The sequence below is a fragment of the Lithobates pipiens genome, unplaced genomic scaffold (assembly GCF_037356315.1).
Source record: "Lithobates pipiens isolate NorthernLeopardFrog02 unplaced genomic scaffold, aLitPip1_a1.2 Scaffold_16, whole genome shotgun sequence".
Classification (NCBI taxonomy): domain Eukaryota; kingdom Metazoa; phylum Chordata; class Amphibia; order Anura; family Ranidae; genus Lithobates; species Lithobates pipiens.
Genome location: NW_027507748.1, coordinates 93,099,607 through 93,116,976, shown reverse-complemented (window position 1 = coordinate 93,116,976; position 17,370 = coordinate 93,099,607). Strand labels below are relative to the sequence as shown.

Below are 17,370 nucleotides of genomic sequence, written 5' to 3'. Positions count from 1 at the left end.
AGCCGAGTCTCTCGTGCAACATTGTTGAATCAAGATGGGGCTCAGGTAAGTATTAGGGGGCTCCTGGACACAGAAGGCTTTTTATCTTAATGCATAGAATGCATTAAGATAAAAAAACCTTCTATATTTAGAACCACTTTAAAGGGTAAGTGCACCTTTACAGAAAAATCTGTAAAGTGAAATTACGCAGGACTCTTTCCTCACCCCCTGCAGACCTGGAGCACAGCGATCACCCGCACTGACACACCAGGTCACCGCTTAACCAGTTTGGGGTTAGAAACCCCATGCTGCTGAATCTCCAAAATGTACCTCGTCAGGAGCATTCTAATTGGTCAGCCAATCAGAATCCGCATAGCCCATCCTGTCACCACAGGCAAAGAGGAAAGAAAGCTGAGGAGGTTATCATATCCCTTTACTGGTAAAGCGGCGATACGATCTATCAGAACGGGAGGTCACAGTCTTTGGGTACTGTAGGACCGGCTGCAATGGGAAGGCTCCAGTGTAAGTTCACCTTACAGATTTTCTGTAAAGTTGAACTTAGACTTTATGTACACACTTGAAATACCCATAAATTAATTTACCTGCCAAATTATTCCGAATTTTTTACCCTAAAGATTTACACATTCCTGTCACGCTAAGCAAGTGACACTAATGCTGCGTACACATGACCTGACTTTCCATCAGAATAAATGCTGACGGTCTTTCCGACGGAGTTCCACTGATTTGCCTAAACATGATCACACCCAAGTCCATTCATTTAGAATGCAATGACGTACGACGGGACTAGAAAAGGAAATTCAATAGCCAGTAGCCAATAGCTGCCATGAGTCATATTTGGTCCATCGGAATAGCATACAGACGAACGGATTTCCCGATAGGAATTGATTCCATCGGAAAGATTTAAAACATGTTCTATTTCTAGGTCCATCAGAATTTTTGAAAAATAAGTCAGATGAAGCCCACACAAGATCGGACTATCCGATGAAATGATTCCGTCTGTCCTTTTCTGCTGGAAAGTCCGGTCGTGTGTACGCAGCAGAATACATCCTACTGTAGCTTTTCAGCTTTCTGTGTTAAAGAGGAGGGCCGGTTTAAAAAAAAAAAAGAAGTAAAAGTCAGCAGCTGAAAACACTGTAGCTGCTGACTTTTAATAAGCACACTTACCTGTCCAGGGCGCCCGCAATGTCGGCCGCCCGAAGCTGACCCATCCCTCGGCTCTCGGGTCCCAGCACCACCATCTTGCCTAAGGGAAACAGGCAGTGGAGCCTTGCGGCTTCACTGCCCGTTTCCAACTGCGCATGCGCGAGTCGTGCAGCTCTTTGTGAATGGGGCGCGCTGTGTTCTGGGACACACAGTTCCCAGAACACAGCGTGACCCATTACCCAGAAGACACCGCACAGAGGAGAGAAGACAGAAGATCTCTGCGGAGGAGGAAGAGGCAGATTAGGATGATGTGCCTAGCAACAGGCATTTCTGGTAAGTTAAAAAAAATATATTTTTTTTTCTGATTTTTTTCAAATTTTTTTTTTTTTTCAGGGTGGCCCTCCACTTTAAGTGCCTGCTCAATGGACAATGGGCCTGAAGGATTTTTACCTTATTGCATTCTGCATGTAGCTCCCCCCCCCCCCCCTAAATACTTACCTGAGCCCGATCTCAATCCAGCAATGTGCATGATAGTCAAGGTTCTCCCCGCTCTCTCACTCCTCATTGGTTCAGACACAGCAGTGGGAGCCATTGGCATCTGCTGCTATCAATCACAGCCAGTTAAGAGGAAGCAGTGACGGTTCTTATGGACACACAGAGCGGGGCTCAGGAGCGAGCAAGCATGAGTGCCCCCATAGCAAGCGGCTTGCATAGAGCGCTGGAAGGGGATGCAAGAAGGGAAGGATTGGGCTGCTCTGTGCAAAATCACATTGCAGATAAGTGTAACATATTTTAATAATGTAATAATGTTATTTTAAAGAAAAAAAACAAAAAAAAAACAAGGCTTTAAACTGACCTGCACATTGGATATTTATGTTTACTTTGTACTCAATCACATTACAATTTAGTAAATCAGGTCCAACAAATCTGCTTCACTATTCTGTTAAAGCTATTTAGCTGTTTAACTGATTTACTGTTATGCATTTAAAAAAAAACTAATAAAAAAACCAAAATGATGAAACATTCAAATCTAATAAGCCATATACACAATGGTAAGCAACATACTGACAATGTGGCTGGCAAAGAAATATAAAATCTCTCACAAAATCACTTTAATAATCACAAATTTAAATCCCAAGCCGATTGTATATGAAAACCTTTTCCCCTTTGCAGTATATTCTAATATGCCACACCATCAGTTCATATGGAGGATTTAGCTAGACATTTATACTTTGGATCCAAAGATGGGTCTCCATGGAAAAGCTTTAAGCTCAGGAAGTTATTATCCTGAAATACTGTGCTTAGAATGGGTAGTTTTTGTCCTTAATGGCAAACTTGTAAAGATTTTTTTTGTAAAATAGTCTCAGTGGGGCTTAAAGAAAAAACAGCTTTCACATGCTATGCACAAAACCAATTCACTAGCTGGATTAACTTTAATATGACTGGCATCCAGCATTAGTCCTATTAAGTGAAAGAGGCTGGTATTCTAAAATAACTGAAGTTCAGGGACAAAAAAAAAATCAATCTTTAAAATTATATAACAGGTTAGGAACATAGGCGTGTTTGCAATAAACTATGGCAATTTCATCTGATTCAGCTGCTGACATTCAATGAATCTCATAGAGTGTTGAGTTTAAGTGTTATTTCGTGGCTTTCTCAATAAATCTTTCATTTTTAGTGTCACTGAAACCCTCAGAGGAAAAAAAAGAGGAGAGATCATTTAGGGAATAAAGTATAAATGGCAAAGTGCTCCCAATAAAACAACAAAAACTAATAGTGGACGGAAGAAATGACAGGAACCAAGAAAAACACTAAGCCAAGAAAAAAGCAAGCAGCTATAAAACTTTCCTTAATTTTAGAGCTTTATGGCCACCATGTCCTTGAAAATATATAGTTGAAAGGTTTAAGTTAGGATGTAGCCAAAAGTAAGTCCCTTGGGACAGTTAGGAAAAAATTGAGAGATACTAAAAAAAGTACAGTATTAGGAGAAAACAACTTAAAGAATATATTAATAGCATGCACTTTATATACATTTAATTTATATAATACCTTATATTTTTAAATAGTTTTAGGGGAAAGTATAAAACAAAACAAAAAACAGGACAGACCAGATTTTTTTCAACTAATGTTTTGAGACAAACCTTATCATTGTTGTTGTTGTGTAAAACATACACTTTGTTAATTGTTTTATTAACCGTGTAAGGTCCGCCCTATAGCAGTTTTAGTGCTACAGGGTGACACCTATGCATGCAATTATGTACAGTGCCTACAAGTAGTCAACCCCCTGCAGATTTAGCAGGTTTACACATTCGGAATTAACTTGGCATTGTGACATTTGGACTGTAGATCAGCCTGGAAGTGTGAAATGCACTGCAGCAAAAAAGAATGTTATTTCTTTGTTTAATTTTTTTTTAAATAGTGAAAAGTTTATTCAGAGGGTCAATTATTATTCAACCCCTCAATTCAACAGAATTCTGTTTGGTTCCCCTAAAGTATTAAGAAGTAGTTCAGGCACAAAGAACAATGAGCTTCACATGTTTGGATTAATTATCTGTTTTTCCAGCCTTTTCTGACTATTTAACCACTTTCAGACCGGACCATTTTGCTGGTAAATGACCAGAGGTCTTTTTACACTTTGGCACTGCGCTGCTTTAACTGGTAATTGCGCGGTCATGCAATGTTGTACCCAAACAAAATTTGCGTCCTTTTCTTCCCACAAATAGAGCTTTCTTTTGATGGTATTTGATTGCCTCTGCGATTTTTATTTTTTGCGATATAAACGTAAAAAGACCGCAAATTTTGAAAAAAATGATATTTTCTACTTTTTGTTATTAGAAAAATCCAATAAACTCAATTTTAGTCATACATTTAGGCCAAAATGTATTCAGCCACATGTCTTTGGTAAAAAAAAAGTCAATAATTGTATATTTATTGGTTTGCGCAAAAGTTGTCACATCTACAAACTAAGGTACGTTTTCTGGAATTTACGCAGCTTTTAGTTTACGACTGCCTATCTCATTTCTTGAGGTGCTAAAATGACAGGGCAGTACAAAACCCCCCCAAATGACCCCATTTTGGAAAGTAGACCCCCTAAGGAAATTGATAAGAGGCATGTTGAGCCCATTGAATATTTTATTTTTTTGCCTCAAGCGATTGAATAATGACAAAAAAAAAATTTTTTTTTTTTTTTTACACAAAGTTGTCACTAAATGATATATTGCTCACACATGCTATGGGCGTATGTGAAATGACACCCCAAAATAAATTCTGCTGCTTCTCCTGAGTACGGGGATACCACATATGTGGGACTTTTTGGGAGCCTAGCCGCGTACAGGGCCCCGAAAACCAAGCACCGCCTTCAGGCTTTCTAAGGGCGTAAATTTTTGATTTCACGCCTCACTACCTATTACAGTTTTGAAGGCCATAAAATGCCAAGATGGCACAAAACCCCCACAAATGACCCCATTTTAGAAAGTAGACACCCCAAGCTATTTGCTGAGAGGCATGTTGAGTCCATGGAATATTTTATATTTTGCCACAAGTTGCGGGAAAATTACAAACTTTTTTTTTTTTTTTTTTTTTTTCACAAAGTTGTCACTAAATGATATATTGCTCATGCATGCCATGGGCATATGTGAAATGACACCCCAAAATAAATTCTGCTGCTTCTCCTGAGTACGGGGATACCACATATGTGGGACTTTTTGGGAGCCTAGCCGCGTACGGGGCCCCGAAAACCAAGCACCGCCTTCAGGCTTTCTAAGGGCGTAATTTTTTGAGTTCACTTCTCACTACCTATTACAGTTTTGAAGGCCATAAAATGCCAAGATGGCACAAAACCCCCACAAATGACCCCATTTTAGAAAGTAGACACCCCAAGCTATTTGCTGAGAGGCATGTTGAGTCCATGGAATATTTTATATTTTGCCACAAGTTGCGGGAAAATTACAAACTTTTTTTTTTTTCACAAAGTTGTCACTAAATGATATATTGCTCACGCATGCCATGGGCATATGTGAAATGACACCCCAAAATAAATTCTGCTGCTTCTCCTGAGTACGGGGATACCACATATGTGGGACTTTTTGGGAGCCTAGCCGCGTACGGGGCCCCAAAAACCAAGCACCGCCTTCAGGCTTTCTAAGGGCGTTACAGTTTTGAAGGCCATAAAATGCCAAGATGGCACAAACCCCCCCCCCCAAATGACCCCATTTTAGAAAGTAGACACCCCTAAATTTAGGGGTACACTAGTGAGACTAGGTAATAAATGGCGGGTGCCCTGAAACTATAAAAAAATAACTAACCAACCAGCGTCACCTGTAACAGTTATATGGTGATCACTGGTGAAAGGGTTAACTAGGGGGCAATCAGGGGGCTTTATGCGGTAGTATATGGGGGTCCCTGGCGCTATAAAAAGCTGCGGCGAACCTAAATACCTACCTGCCTAACTAGCGTCACCTGTGACACTAATACAGCGATCAGAAAAACGATCGCTTATTAGGCTGGGTTCACACTGGAGCGATGCGGGAACGCCACGAATGCGCGGCGGGTTCCCGCATCGCATGCCTCCCGGCGGCAGTTCACACTGCCCTATGCGAACTGCTGGGAGTGTCAGTGAAATGTTAATGACACCCCCAGATCAGTTCGCATATCGCAGTGCGATCTGCAAACTTGGATCGCATGGTGTGAACACCCATGCGATCCGATTCTGCTGCGGACCAAAAAAAGGGTCCCGTGCGAGTTTGCGGCGGGTGCGGCGGGTGCGACACGAATTCAGCCATACTATCTGTATAGCTGAACTCGAATCGCACAGAGATCGGATGTGATTTGCACTGCAGTGCGGTGCGAATCACATCCGTTCTCATAAACCGCTGCAATGTGAACCCAGCCTTAGTGACACTGGCGACGGGGGGTGATCACGGGGTTAAACCTTTATTGGGGGGGTTAGGGGGGTACCTTAGAACTAAAGGGGGCTAACCCTAACTGCCCTAACAGTTATTAGTCACAAATGACACCTGCCGGGTGATCAGGGGGTTAAACCTTTATTAGGTAATAAATGGCGGGTGCCCTGAAACTATAAAAAAATAACTAACCAACCAGCGTCACCTGTAACAGTTATATGGTGATCACTGGTGAAAGGGTTAACTAGGGGGCAATCAGGGGGCTTTATGCGGTAGTATATGGGGGTCCCTAGCGCTATAAAAAGCTGCGGCGAACCTAAATACCTACCTGCCTAACTAGCGTCACCTGTGACACTAATACGGCGATCAGAAAAATGATCGCTTATTAGGCTGGGTTCACACTGGAGCGATGCGGAAACGCCGCGAATCCGCGGCGGGTTCCCGCATCGCATGCCTCCCGGCGGCAGTTCACACTGCCCTATGCGAACTGCTGGGAGTGTCAGTGAAATGTTACTGACACCCCCAGATCAGTTCGCATATCGCAGTGCGATCTGCAAACTCGGATCGCATGGTGTGAACACCCATGCGATCCGATTCTGCTGCGGGCCAAAAAAAGGGTCCCGTGCGAATTTGCGGCGGGTGCGGCGGGTGTGGCGGGTGCGGCGGGTGCGGCGAATGGCTGAACTCGAATCGCACAGAGATCGGATGTGATTTGCACTGCAGTGCGGTGCGAATCACATTCGTTCTCATAAACCGCTGCAATGTGAACCCAGCCTTAGTGACACTGGCGACGGGGGGTGATCACGGGGTTAAACCTTTATTGGGGGGGTTAGGGGGGTACATTAGAACTAAAGGGGGCTAACCCTAACTGCCCTAACAGTTATTACAGTCACAAATGACACCAATGCAAAAAAAAAAAAAAAAAAAAAAAAAATTACATTGGTGTCACTGTGACTGGGGGGGCAGGGGTAATTGGGGGGGTGATCGGGGGGTAAAGGGGGGGTGTGAGTGTGCCTGGCATGTTCTACTGTGTGTGGGATGTGTTGGTGCAACTCACTGATCCGCTCTCCTCCGTGTCGGAACGAAAAATACCGACACGGAGGAGAGAATACATCACTTCCTCTCCTGTGTTTACATTACAGGAGAGGAAGTGATGTCACCGGGGATTTCCATTCGTCGGGAGCGATCGCGAGGGGGTGGCCATGAATGAATGGCCGTCCCCTCGTCCGGGATCGCTCCCGAACGAAAACCGACCGCCGCAGGCACCGGGCGGGGGCCCGATCGGGCCCCCGACCCGCGGGAGGCAAATCACGTACATGTACGTGCTTATGCCTGCCCGTGCCATTCTGCCGACGTACATCGGCGTGCGGCGGTCGGCAAGTGGTTAAGACCCTCCCCAAACTTGTGAACAGCACTCATACATGGTCAACATGGGAAAGACAAAGGAGCATTCCAAGGCCATCAGAGACAAGATCGTGGAGGGTCACAAGGCTGGCAAGGGGTACAAAACCCTTTCCAAGGAGTTGGGCCTACCTGTCTCCACTGTTGGGAGCATCATCCGGAAGTAGAAGGCTTATGGAACTACTGTTAGCCTTCCACGGGCTGGACAGCCATTGAAAGTTTCCTCCCGTGCCGAGGCCAGGCTTGTCCGAAGAGTCAAGGCTAACCCAAGGACAACAAGGAAGGAGCTCCGGGAAGATCTCATGGCAGTGGGGACATTGGTTTCAGTCAATACCATAAGTAACGTACTCCACCGCAATGGTCTCCGTTCCAGACGAGCCCGTAAGGTACCTTTACTTTCAAAGCGTCATGTCAAGGCTCGTCTACAGTTTGCTCATGATCACTTGGAGGACTCTGAGACAGACTGGTTCAAGGTTCTCTGGTCTGATGAGACCAAGATCGAGATCTTTGGTGCCAACCACACACGTGACGTTTGGAGACTGGATGGCACTGCATACGACCCAAAGAATACCATCCCTACAGTCAAGCATGGTGGTGGCAGCATCATGCTGTGGGGCTGCTTCTCAGCCAAGGGGCCTGGCCATCTGGTCCGCATCCATGGGAAGATGGATAGCATGGCCTACCTGGAGATTTTGGCCAAGAACCTCCGCTCCTCCATCAAGGACCTTAAGATGGGTCGTCATTTCATCTTCCAACAAGACAACGACCCAAAGCACACAGCCAAGAAAACCAAGGCCTGGTTCAAGAGGGAAAAAATCAAGGTGTTGCAGTGGCCTAGTCAGTCTCCTGACCTTAACCCAATTGAAAACTTGTGGAAGGAGCTCAAGATTAAAGTCCACATGAGACACCCAAAGAACCTAGATAACTTGGAGAAGATCTGCATGGAGGAGTGGGCCAAGATAACTCCAGAGACCTGTGCCGGCCTGATCAGGTCTTATAAAAGACGATTATTAGCTGTAATTGCAAACAAGGGTTATTCCACAAAATATTAAACCTAGGGGTTGAATAATAATTGACTCACACTTTTATGTTTAAAATTTATTAAAATTTAACTGAGCAACATAACTTTTTGGTTTGTAAGATTTATGCATCTGTTAATAAATCCTGCTCTTGTTTAAAGTTTGAAGGCTCTAACTTATTTGCATCTTATCAAACCTGCTAAATCTGCAGGGGGTTGAATACTACTTGTAGGCACTGTATATATGCATAATCTGACACTAGGGGGGCGTGCATGTGTGCAGGTGACGGCTTGCTTCCGCTGTGTAATACACAGCAGGAGCCGAACGGCGGGTTTAGGGTACTCAATTTTCGCCAGCACCCCCGATCATCAGGGAGAGAGACAAAACTGCGATCTGCCTATGTAAACAAAGTAGATCACCGTTCTGACAAGGGGGAAGTGATGGAGTTAGTGCCCCTGAATAAACTCCATCTCTTCTCCTACCATGTTTCCCCTAAAATAAGACCTAGTGTGATTGTCGGTGATAGCTGCAATAAAAGCCCTACCCCCCAAATAAGCCCTAGTTAAAGTCCTTGTAGGTCTTCTTTTCAGGGTAGGGCTTATTTTTGAGGAAACAGAGTAGGGCTTATTTGGGTGGTTGGGCTTATATTGCAGCCAACACCGACAATCACGCTAGGTCTTATTTTAGGGGAAACAGGGTAGTAAAAGCACCTCACACAGTATAGTAAAGCACTGGTCAGGAAAAAAGTTAACCCTTTGATCTCTTCTGATGTTTAACCCCTTACCAGCCAGTGTCATTAGTACAATAACAGTGCATGTATTTAGCATTGATCCCTGTATTAGTGTCTCTGGTTTTCAATAAGTGTCAAACATTTCAGTTATGCTGCATACACACGATCGAATTGTACACCGGACAATTCCATAGTGTGTGGGCTCCAGCGGACTTTTTCATCGTAAAGTCCGGCGGACTTAGAAAGTAGTTTTGACTGAAAATTTGTCCGCCGGACTTGGCTTTCAGCGGACAATCCGTTCGTCAGTGTGCTAGTCCGGCGGACTAAGAATGAAGCATGCTCTGAAGCAAGTACGAGAAGGAAGCTATTGGCTACTGGCTATTGAACTTCCTTTTTCTAGTCCCGTCGTACGTGCTGTACGTCATAGCGTTAGAAATCGCCGGACTTTCGGACTGTTCGTGTGTGACCAAGTCTGTTCGTTATAAAGTCCGGCAGATTGTTTGCCGGACCAATTCCGCCGGACAATTCGATCGTGTGTATGTGACATTAGTGTCAGAATGTGTGCCGCAATATGGCAGTCCCGCTATAAGTCACTGATCGCCACCATTACTAGTAAAAAAAAAAAAATAGTAAAAATATCCCATAATTTATAGACACTTTTGAGCAAACCAAACAAAATATGTTTATTGAGCTTTTTTTACCAAAAATAAGTGGCAGAATACACATTGACCTATAATTCTGAAGAAATGTGATATTTTTTTTTTATTGGATATGTTTTATAGCAGGAAGTAAAAAATACGTCTGGTCTTCCTTCGGTGTTCTTGTTCCTCCATCTTCTTCTACTCCATCTTCTTCTTCTTCCTCCGCTCTTCAGTTCCCGCATCTTGCTCTTTCTACTTCTCTGCGCCATCCTCGCGATACGCCTTTGTAGGTGTCTTCAGCCGTGTGATGCGTTGATTCAATTGAAGACTCCCACAGAGGCGGATCGTGTGGACGGCGGAGAGAATAAGCCGGAGCAAGATGCGGGACGAGAAGAGCGGAGGAAGAAGAAGATGAAGAAGAAGATGGAGGAGCAAGAACACCGAAGGAAGACCAGAAGAAAGACGATGAAAGAACAAGAAATTAATAAAGGACTTGTCAAAAACCGTCTCTCGTCTTGTTTAACCTTTTTGTCACTTTTTTGTGAAATGGTAGGGGTACATTTATACCCCATTACCAATTCACACGGGGGGGGGGGGGGGCGGGATCTGGGGGTCCCCTTGTTAAAAGGGACTTCCAGATTCTGATAAGTCCTCCACCCCCAGACCCCCACAACCACCGGGCAAGGGTTGTGGGGATGAGGCCCTTCTCCCCATCAACATGGGGACAAGGTACTTTGAGGGGCTACCTCAAAGCACCCTCCCAATGTTGAGCGCTTTTTTTTTTAATTTTGGTTCGGGGTTCCCCTGTAGGGAAATCCCCATGCCGTTTTTATCAATGAACTTTTATGTGTATTGGGTACCGACAATTCATTATAGCCATGAGTAGTTTTAAATGGCGTTTTTTTCCTTTAGAAATGTAATTTTGCTGTCAGACTGTTCTAAACACAGGAAACGTGTGCCCCTTTTAGGGCATACTATAGACACCCTCCGGTACTAAATTTAAAGGAATATTACACTTTTATTGTTTCACTTTAAGCATTATTAAAATTACTGCTCCCGAAAAAACGTTTGTTTTTAAAACTTTTTTTGCATTGATAAATGTCCCCTGGGGCAGGACCCAGGTTATCAAACACTTTTTATGACAATACCATGCATATAAGCCTTTAAAATGAGCACTTTTGATTATTCATGTTCGTGTTGGCATGCCGTGTTGCCGGTTCATGTTCGGGGCGGCACAGTGGTGTAGTGGTTAGCACTCTCACCTAGCAGTAAGAAGGGTCGCTGGTTCGAATCCCAACCACGACACTACCTGCCAGGAGTTTGCATGTTCTCCCTGTGCCTGCGTGGGTTTCCTCCGGGTACTCCAGTTTCCTCCCACACTCCAAAGACATGCAGGTAGGTTAATTAGATTCTGTCCAAAATTGGCCCTAGTATATGAATGGGGACCTTGGATTGTGGGCTCCTTGAGAGTAGGGACCAATGTGAGTGTACAATGTACAGGGATAGGGGCAATTGTAGACACTCACTCAGGTTGGACTGGTGTCTTTATTCAACCTTACTAACTATGTAACTATGTGTCCCATAGACTTTAATGGTCTTCGTGTGTTTGAGTACATTTTTTGTTCCTGTGCGAACCGAAAGGGGAAGTTTGGCTCATCCCTACAGATAAGCCTTTACCACTTCCGGACCACCACATGCTGATGTAGGTCATTACGCTGAGGAAGGATATCATTGTTATGGCAGCAGCTAGCTGCCATAACCCCAGTAAACCTGTGTTCGGCCGGTACAAAATAAAAGTGGTCTCTGCAGCGGATTTGCCACAAGATCATTCTTATAGGTGGAGGGAGAGGGCCCCCTCCCGCAGCGATCTGATGCCCTCTGCCGCTTACCGGAGCCGTCAGCAACAGAGGCAATCGGATCCTTCCCATGGCTGTGCATGGAGACAAGTGAGGGGAAGATGGCCACCCATCTCCATGACACTGCAGGGCGGAAGCGACGTCAAAGCGTCACTTCCGCCCATAGCTCTTAAAGGGACATTTTTTTCTTCTTTTTTTTTAATGACCTTTTTTTTGTTGCATTTTTGTGTAAATATGAGATCTGAGGTCCTTTTGACCCCAGATCTCATATTTAACAGGTCCTGTTTTTTTTCTATTGCAAGGGGTTGTAATGGGAAGAAAAGTGACACCATTTTTTTAAAAACAGTGTAAAGTGCCGAGCTCGCATGCAGAAGTGAACGCATACGTGAGTAGCGCACGAATATGAAAATGGTGTTCAAACCACACATGTGAGGTATTTCCACGATTGGTAGTGCGAGAGTAATAATTCTAGCCCTAGACCTGTAACGTAAAACATGCAACCTGTAGAATTTTTTAAATATCGCCTATGGAGATTTTAAAGTGTAAAAGTTTGCCACCATTCCACGCCATTATCAGTTTACTCGCGTACTAGCGTAACATTATATTTCACAATATTAAAAAAATGGACTAACTTTACTGTTGTCTTATTTTTTCATTTAAAAACGTGTATTTTTTCAAAAAAAGTGTGCTTGTAAGACCGCTGCGCAAATACAGTGTGACAGAAAGTATTGCAACAACCTCCATTTTATTCTCTAGGGTGTTAGAAAAAAAAGTATAATGTTTGGGGGTTCCAAGTCATTTTCTAGCAAAAAAAACAAAACAGTTTTTAACTTGTAAACAACAAATCTAAAAAAGAGGCTCGGTCCTTAAGTGGTTAAAATTAGCTCTTTTGATTTTTCATATTCTCTATGTCCCATATACTTTAATGGTGTTTGTTCATCCAAATTCTTTTGCCTGTTCAGATGTTCTGATTTTCCCAGAAGTCTGCACTAAGATATAGGTCAGGTTTTAGGCATCCTCTTCAACATAAATTCAGTGTTTGGTGAGATAATGGTTAATTAGTAATTACCGCACTCCAGCTCTTCTCATCAGAACACTGGGAGTGCAACAATTATAGCAAGCCAGCTCTACCCATTCAGATTCAATATACACAGGATACAGTAAGGTCTGTTGCACATGGTACTGATGTTTGAACATCAGCATTTTTGGATGTATTTGCTGGCATTTATTTTAGGTGTTTTTGAGTGTATTTGCATTTGTTTGTATGCACATATTTGCGTGTATGTGGATGTATTTGCACATATGGATACAAAATATTGAATGGGATCTGTGATTTTTTTTAACTGATCAAAACACAGTGCTTGTTTACATGCCTGTGTGTACAGACATGTTGTAAACAATGGGCTGCATTTTAGATCAGCTGTATGCCTGAAAACAAACAAACAGGTAAGAGAAATGTAACAATCTTTGTTAAAATCCATTGCAATGTTAATTGATCATCCAGAAAAGATTGTTTCTTCTCAACAATAGTGTAGTTACTCTTCAAATACAGATATCCAAACATTTTCAAATAGAACATGATACATTGTGAACATTTGAACATGTGATTGAATGTATGTAATATCAAAACACAATTATAAAATGTATACAATGTATGCATTGGTTAGTGGACTGATTTATAGCAAGAAATGTACTCACCCAGAACTGTTAAGTAAGCTTTGGATGTTTTGACAGGCATCGTAAATAAGGAACACGTATATAGGCCTTCATCTGACAAAGAGACGTCACTAACGCTGATACTCAATTCATGCCAGGAAGCTCGGATGAGTTCAATTCTGTTGTCCCTTAGAGCTGAAGAAAATATGACAATATTAGTCTTATTTTTGTTAATGATATTAAATAGTCATATTTGTGAACTAGTGCAGTCCATTAAAATGTACATTCTCGCTCAGCCCTGGTTTTATAGCATAACATTGATATCCAAAATCCAGTCAGTAGAAATGTCCGATCATACCCAATATTATGCATTGGGCTTAGCAACAGACAAGAGAACACACTTTTATGAATCTATTTTAAGCTGAAGATGTTAACATTGTGTTCCTATCTGGCAAATGAATGTGGCTGTAACCCTCAGACATGAAAAATGAACAAAGTACATCCCACTATAACCTGAACCCAAAGAAAAGCAAAGTCTGAATCTTTCCACTATCTGCATGATTTACTCCTAGTAGATTAAGCCGACACCTCAGCCTTACCAGAGACAGCCCTCCCCCCCACACCAGATGACTCAGCTCTATGTTTTCGTAAACCTGTAAGGAGTACCCTCCTTCTCTTCAATCAGCTATCAGATTAAACTCAGCTCTCTGGCTCTGCAGTGTATGTGACACCAGATTCCTGTCCTCCCGGCTTTCTGCTGCTTTGAATACTTTCACCTCTGTGCTTTAAGAGGCTATACAAGACAGCTGTCTGCAGGTAAACAGGTACAACTTATGTAGGAGCATTTGTTTAACCACTTCCTGCCCATCATATAGGAATATGATGTGTGCACTATGGTTCTGTTATCCTGACTGGACGGCAAATGACGCGATCAGGAAAACCTGCGATCATGCCCCCGCGGGGGCACGCAGCACGGGCGATCGCCGATGTGGTGTGTCAGTTTGACACACCGCATCTCTGATATGGGTAAAGAGCCTCTGATGGAGGCTCTTTACCACATGATCAGCCATGTGCAATCACAGCTGATCATGGTGTAAACAGGAAAAGCCATATATGGGCTTTTCCTCTATCGTGTCTGACAGACACGAGTAGAAGAGAGCCGATCAGCTGCTCTCCTTACAGGGGGGTCTGCTCTGATTGATTATAAGTGCAGCCCCCCAAGGATGCCCATCCAGGGCCAACAGGGATGCCACCCAAGACCACCAGGTATGAACTTTAGAGATGCCAATCAGTGCCCATTGTAGATGCTAATCAGTGTCCAGCAGTAAAGCCTGCCAATGCCTCCTCATCAGTGCTGCTGATAGGTATATATATATATATATATATATACACACATATACATATATATATATATATATATATATATATATATATATATATATATATATATATATATATATATATATCTTTCAAAGTGCAACAGCACTGAAATCTGGAAATCGGTCTGGGCAGGAAGGGGGGAAGTGCCCAATATTGAAGTGATTAATCTCTGTATATCATCTGAGGCTAGTCACTTCACTTGGTATAGAGTATGCAAGGTTTATATTATAAACAAGAACCAGAGTAGGTGAGGATTAAACCCTTGGCCATTTACAGATTTGTTTTTTTTTTTATGTCTGTGTCTTGTTAAGAACATTTCCCTTCATTTCCTGTCCTGAAGATGCAACAGGAATTGAGTGGATTTGTTTTCCAAAATGAGGGGAAGTCCCCTTTTAGACAGATGTCACAGGAACATACTGTATGTTTTCATCGGAAGCCCCTTCTGGTGACAACTGTAAAATTTAGAATTGTGGCTGAATCTAAACAGCCCTGGCATAAACAAGAACAAACATTTGGTAGAGGCTATAACCCTTCCCTAGTCTGTTCGAATCTTAATTTAAAAAAATATATATATACATATGCGTTAAAGAAGAATGCACAAATAAGCTCTGCTAAAAAAATTAATTATATTCCCATTAATGGCTTTAAAAAATTAAAGGAAGCATACAGGGACCACCATCTTATTTTTCTCTTGGACCCCTTTCCCATCGAAGTGTTTTTCAGGTGCTTTTAGGCTAAAACTAGCGCCTGTAAAGCACCTGAAAAATGGCTCCCCTGCAGTCTCAGTGTGAAAGCCCATCTGCTTTCACATTGAGGCGATGCGCTGGCAGTACGTTAAAAAAAGTCCTCCAAGCAGCATCTTTGGAGCAGTGAAGGAGAAGGGAATGGGCTGCACCACCGAACCACCAAGAAAGCGCCACTACAGTGGCACTTTACGGGTCATTTTAACTCTTTATTCGGCCTCTAGCAGGAGTTAAAAGCACCTGCTAGCAGCTGAAAAACTCTGCAAAGACTACGGTAAAGTGCTGCACCGATGCCCCAGTGTGAAAGCAGCCTTAAAATATATAATATATACCATAAGGTGTCAATCAATCTAAATAAAACATATACATAGATAGGAAGCATACATGAAACTCAAATGATACAATATAAAAAGGGAGGAATTTCATATTAAAGTCTAAAGTTGTTAACTCTTCTGCTTCAAATTTTCTTCAATTTGGTCTGTGAACATATCCTAATCCTTATCCAACAAACTGGGCAAAGAGTCTGACCACTTACACAGCCATTATAGGGTTTTTTTTGTATTGATTTTCTTTATTTTCTGCATAAATACCTAATTGTGCCAAGAACATTGACATTTGTGGCTAATTAAAAAGCAATCAACCTAACTGATATTATCAGTTAAGATACAATGAACTAAGAATTATTGCAAATAATGACCGACAAATGATCAAGGTGATAATGCTAACATTGGCTTTATTTTCAAACTATTGTATGTGTTTTTTTAGTAGTTCACCAATATACTGTAACACTATTTGAACTGAAAATGAGTGTTGAGACTGTAGCCCGAATATATATGCTGAACAGAGGAAATGGGTTACTGGCAACACTTTCATCCCACAATTTTTGTTGATTACTATTGACAAGAGATGACTGGACATAATTCCAACCGCTGAAGTAATTGTATCACCTGCCCTAATGTGGATTAAGTGATTGGGAGTTATGGGTTAACGGCTTATCTGCAATGCATGTAAAAAGGTAATTTCTCGAAACGTTTACTATCCAACATCTTATTAAGAAAAAGACCTCAATCATCAATGCATAGAACACCAGGGAATTACCTACAACATCCCTTAAGCACCAAAGCCATTCATGCTTAGCAGAAATTCATTGGCATTAATAGGAATAACATACTTGAATCTAAGTCTGAAATCAAATCTACAACATAAAGTAGACCAGTAATAAACATAATTAGTGTACAGTTCACTTGTTCTAATTTGCTGCATTCACAGATCTCATTGAGAGTAAGAAAATTTATAGGCCTCTTAGACAAAAAAATGTGTATCTGGAAAGGACAAATGAATGAATGATTGAATTAATTAAAATACATTAAGACCACTGAACATCGCATTCAGCCTGTGCACGTTATTTGGTTCAAGCACAAAGTAGTAAATGATTATATGATACATACAGTGGCCTGGTGCTTTAACTCCTCACCCAAAAAAAAATGGCAAGTGGCCGATTGCATATCTGGAGTCCCACTTACCAGGATGTTGTGAAAATCAGCTTAGTTTCCTTTTTTTTTCCTTTTTGCTGTAATTTTATAGCAATAATGCAATAGAAAAAGCAATATGTTTTAATTCTATGTCATTTTTAAGATTGGGGTATTTTAGAAGGGCAATATTGAGCCCAAACTTCCAAAGTAGTTATGTTTAGATGATTGATATGCAAGTTCAACATTTTCCTAATGTCCCAAAACCACATTTCTCTAAAAGCAGGCACCTCTAGGTACATTTAAGCCCCAAAACTATGAGTGTTAAAGTATGGTTGAAGTCTTTCTTCAATTCTGAATGCCAAACCAAGTTCCAGGCAATTACACTTGAATAAATTGGACTGAGAGGGATTTTGGTGGGAGGGTGTTAA

General features: G+C 42.1%; 1 protein-coding gene across 2 annotated transcripts in view; it reads right to left on the bottom strand.

Annotated features, from left to right (window-relative positions):
• The window catches only part of CADM2 (cell adhesion molecule 2), a 381,397-nt gene that overhangs the window by 288,928 nt on the left and 75,099 nt on the right, over nt 1-17,370 (bottom strand). For both annotated transcript variants that reach the window (XM_077480109.1, XM_077480110.1), the window contains exon 2: nt 13,390-13,542. In XM_077480109.1, coding sequence (XP_077336235.1) covers nt 13,390-13,429 — 40 coding nt within the window. In that variant the 5' untranslated portion in view covers nt 13,430-13,542. The remainder of the gene's footprint in view (nt 1-13,389; nt 13,543-17,370) is intronic.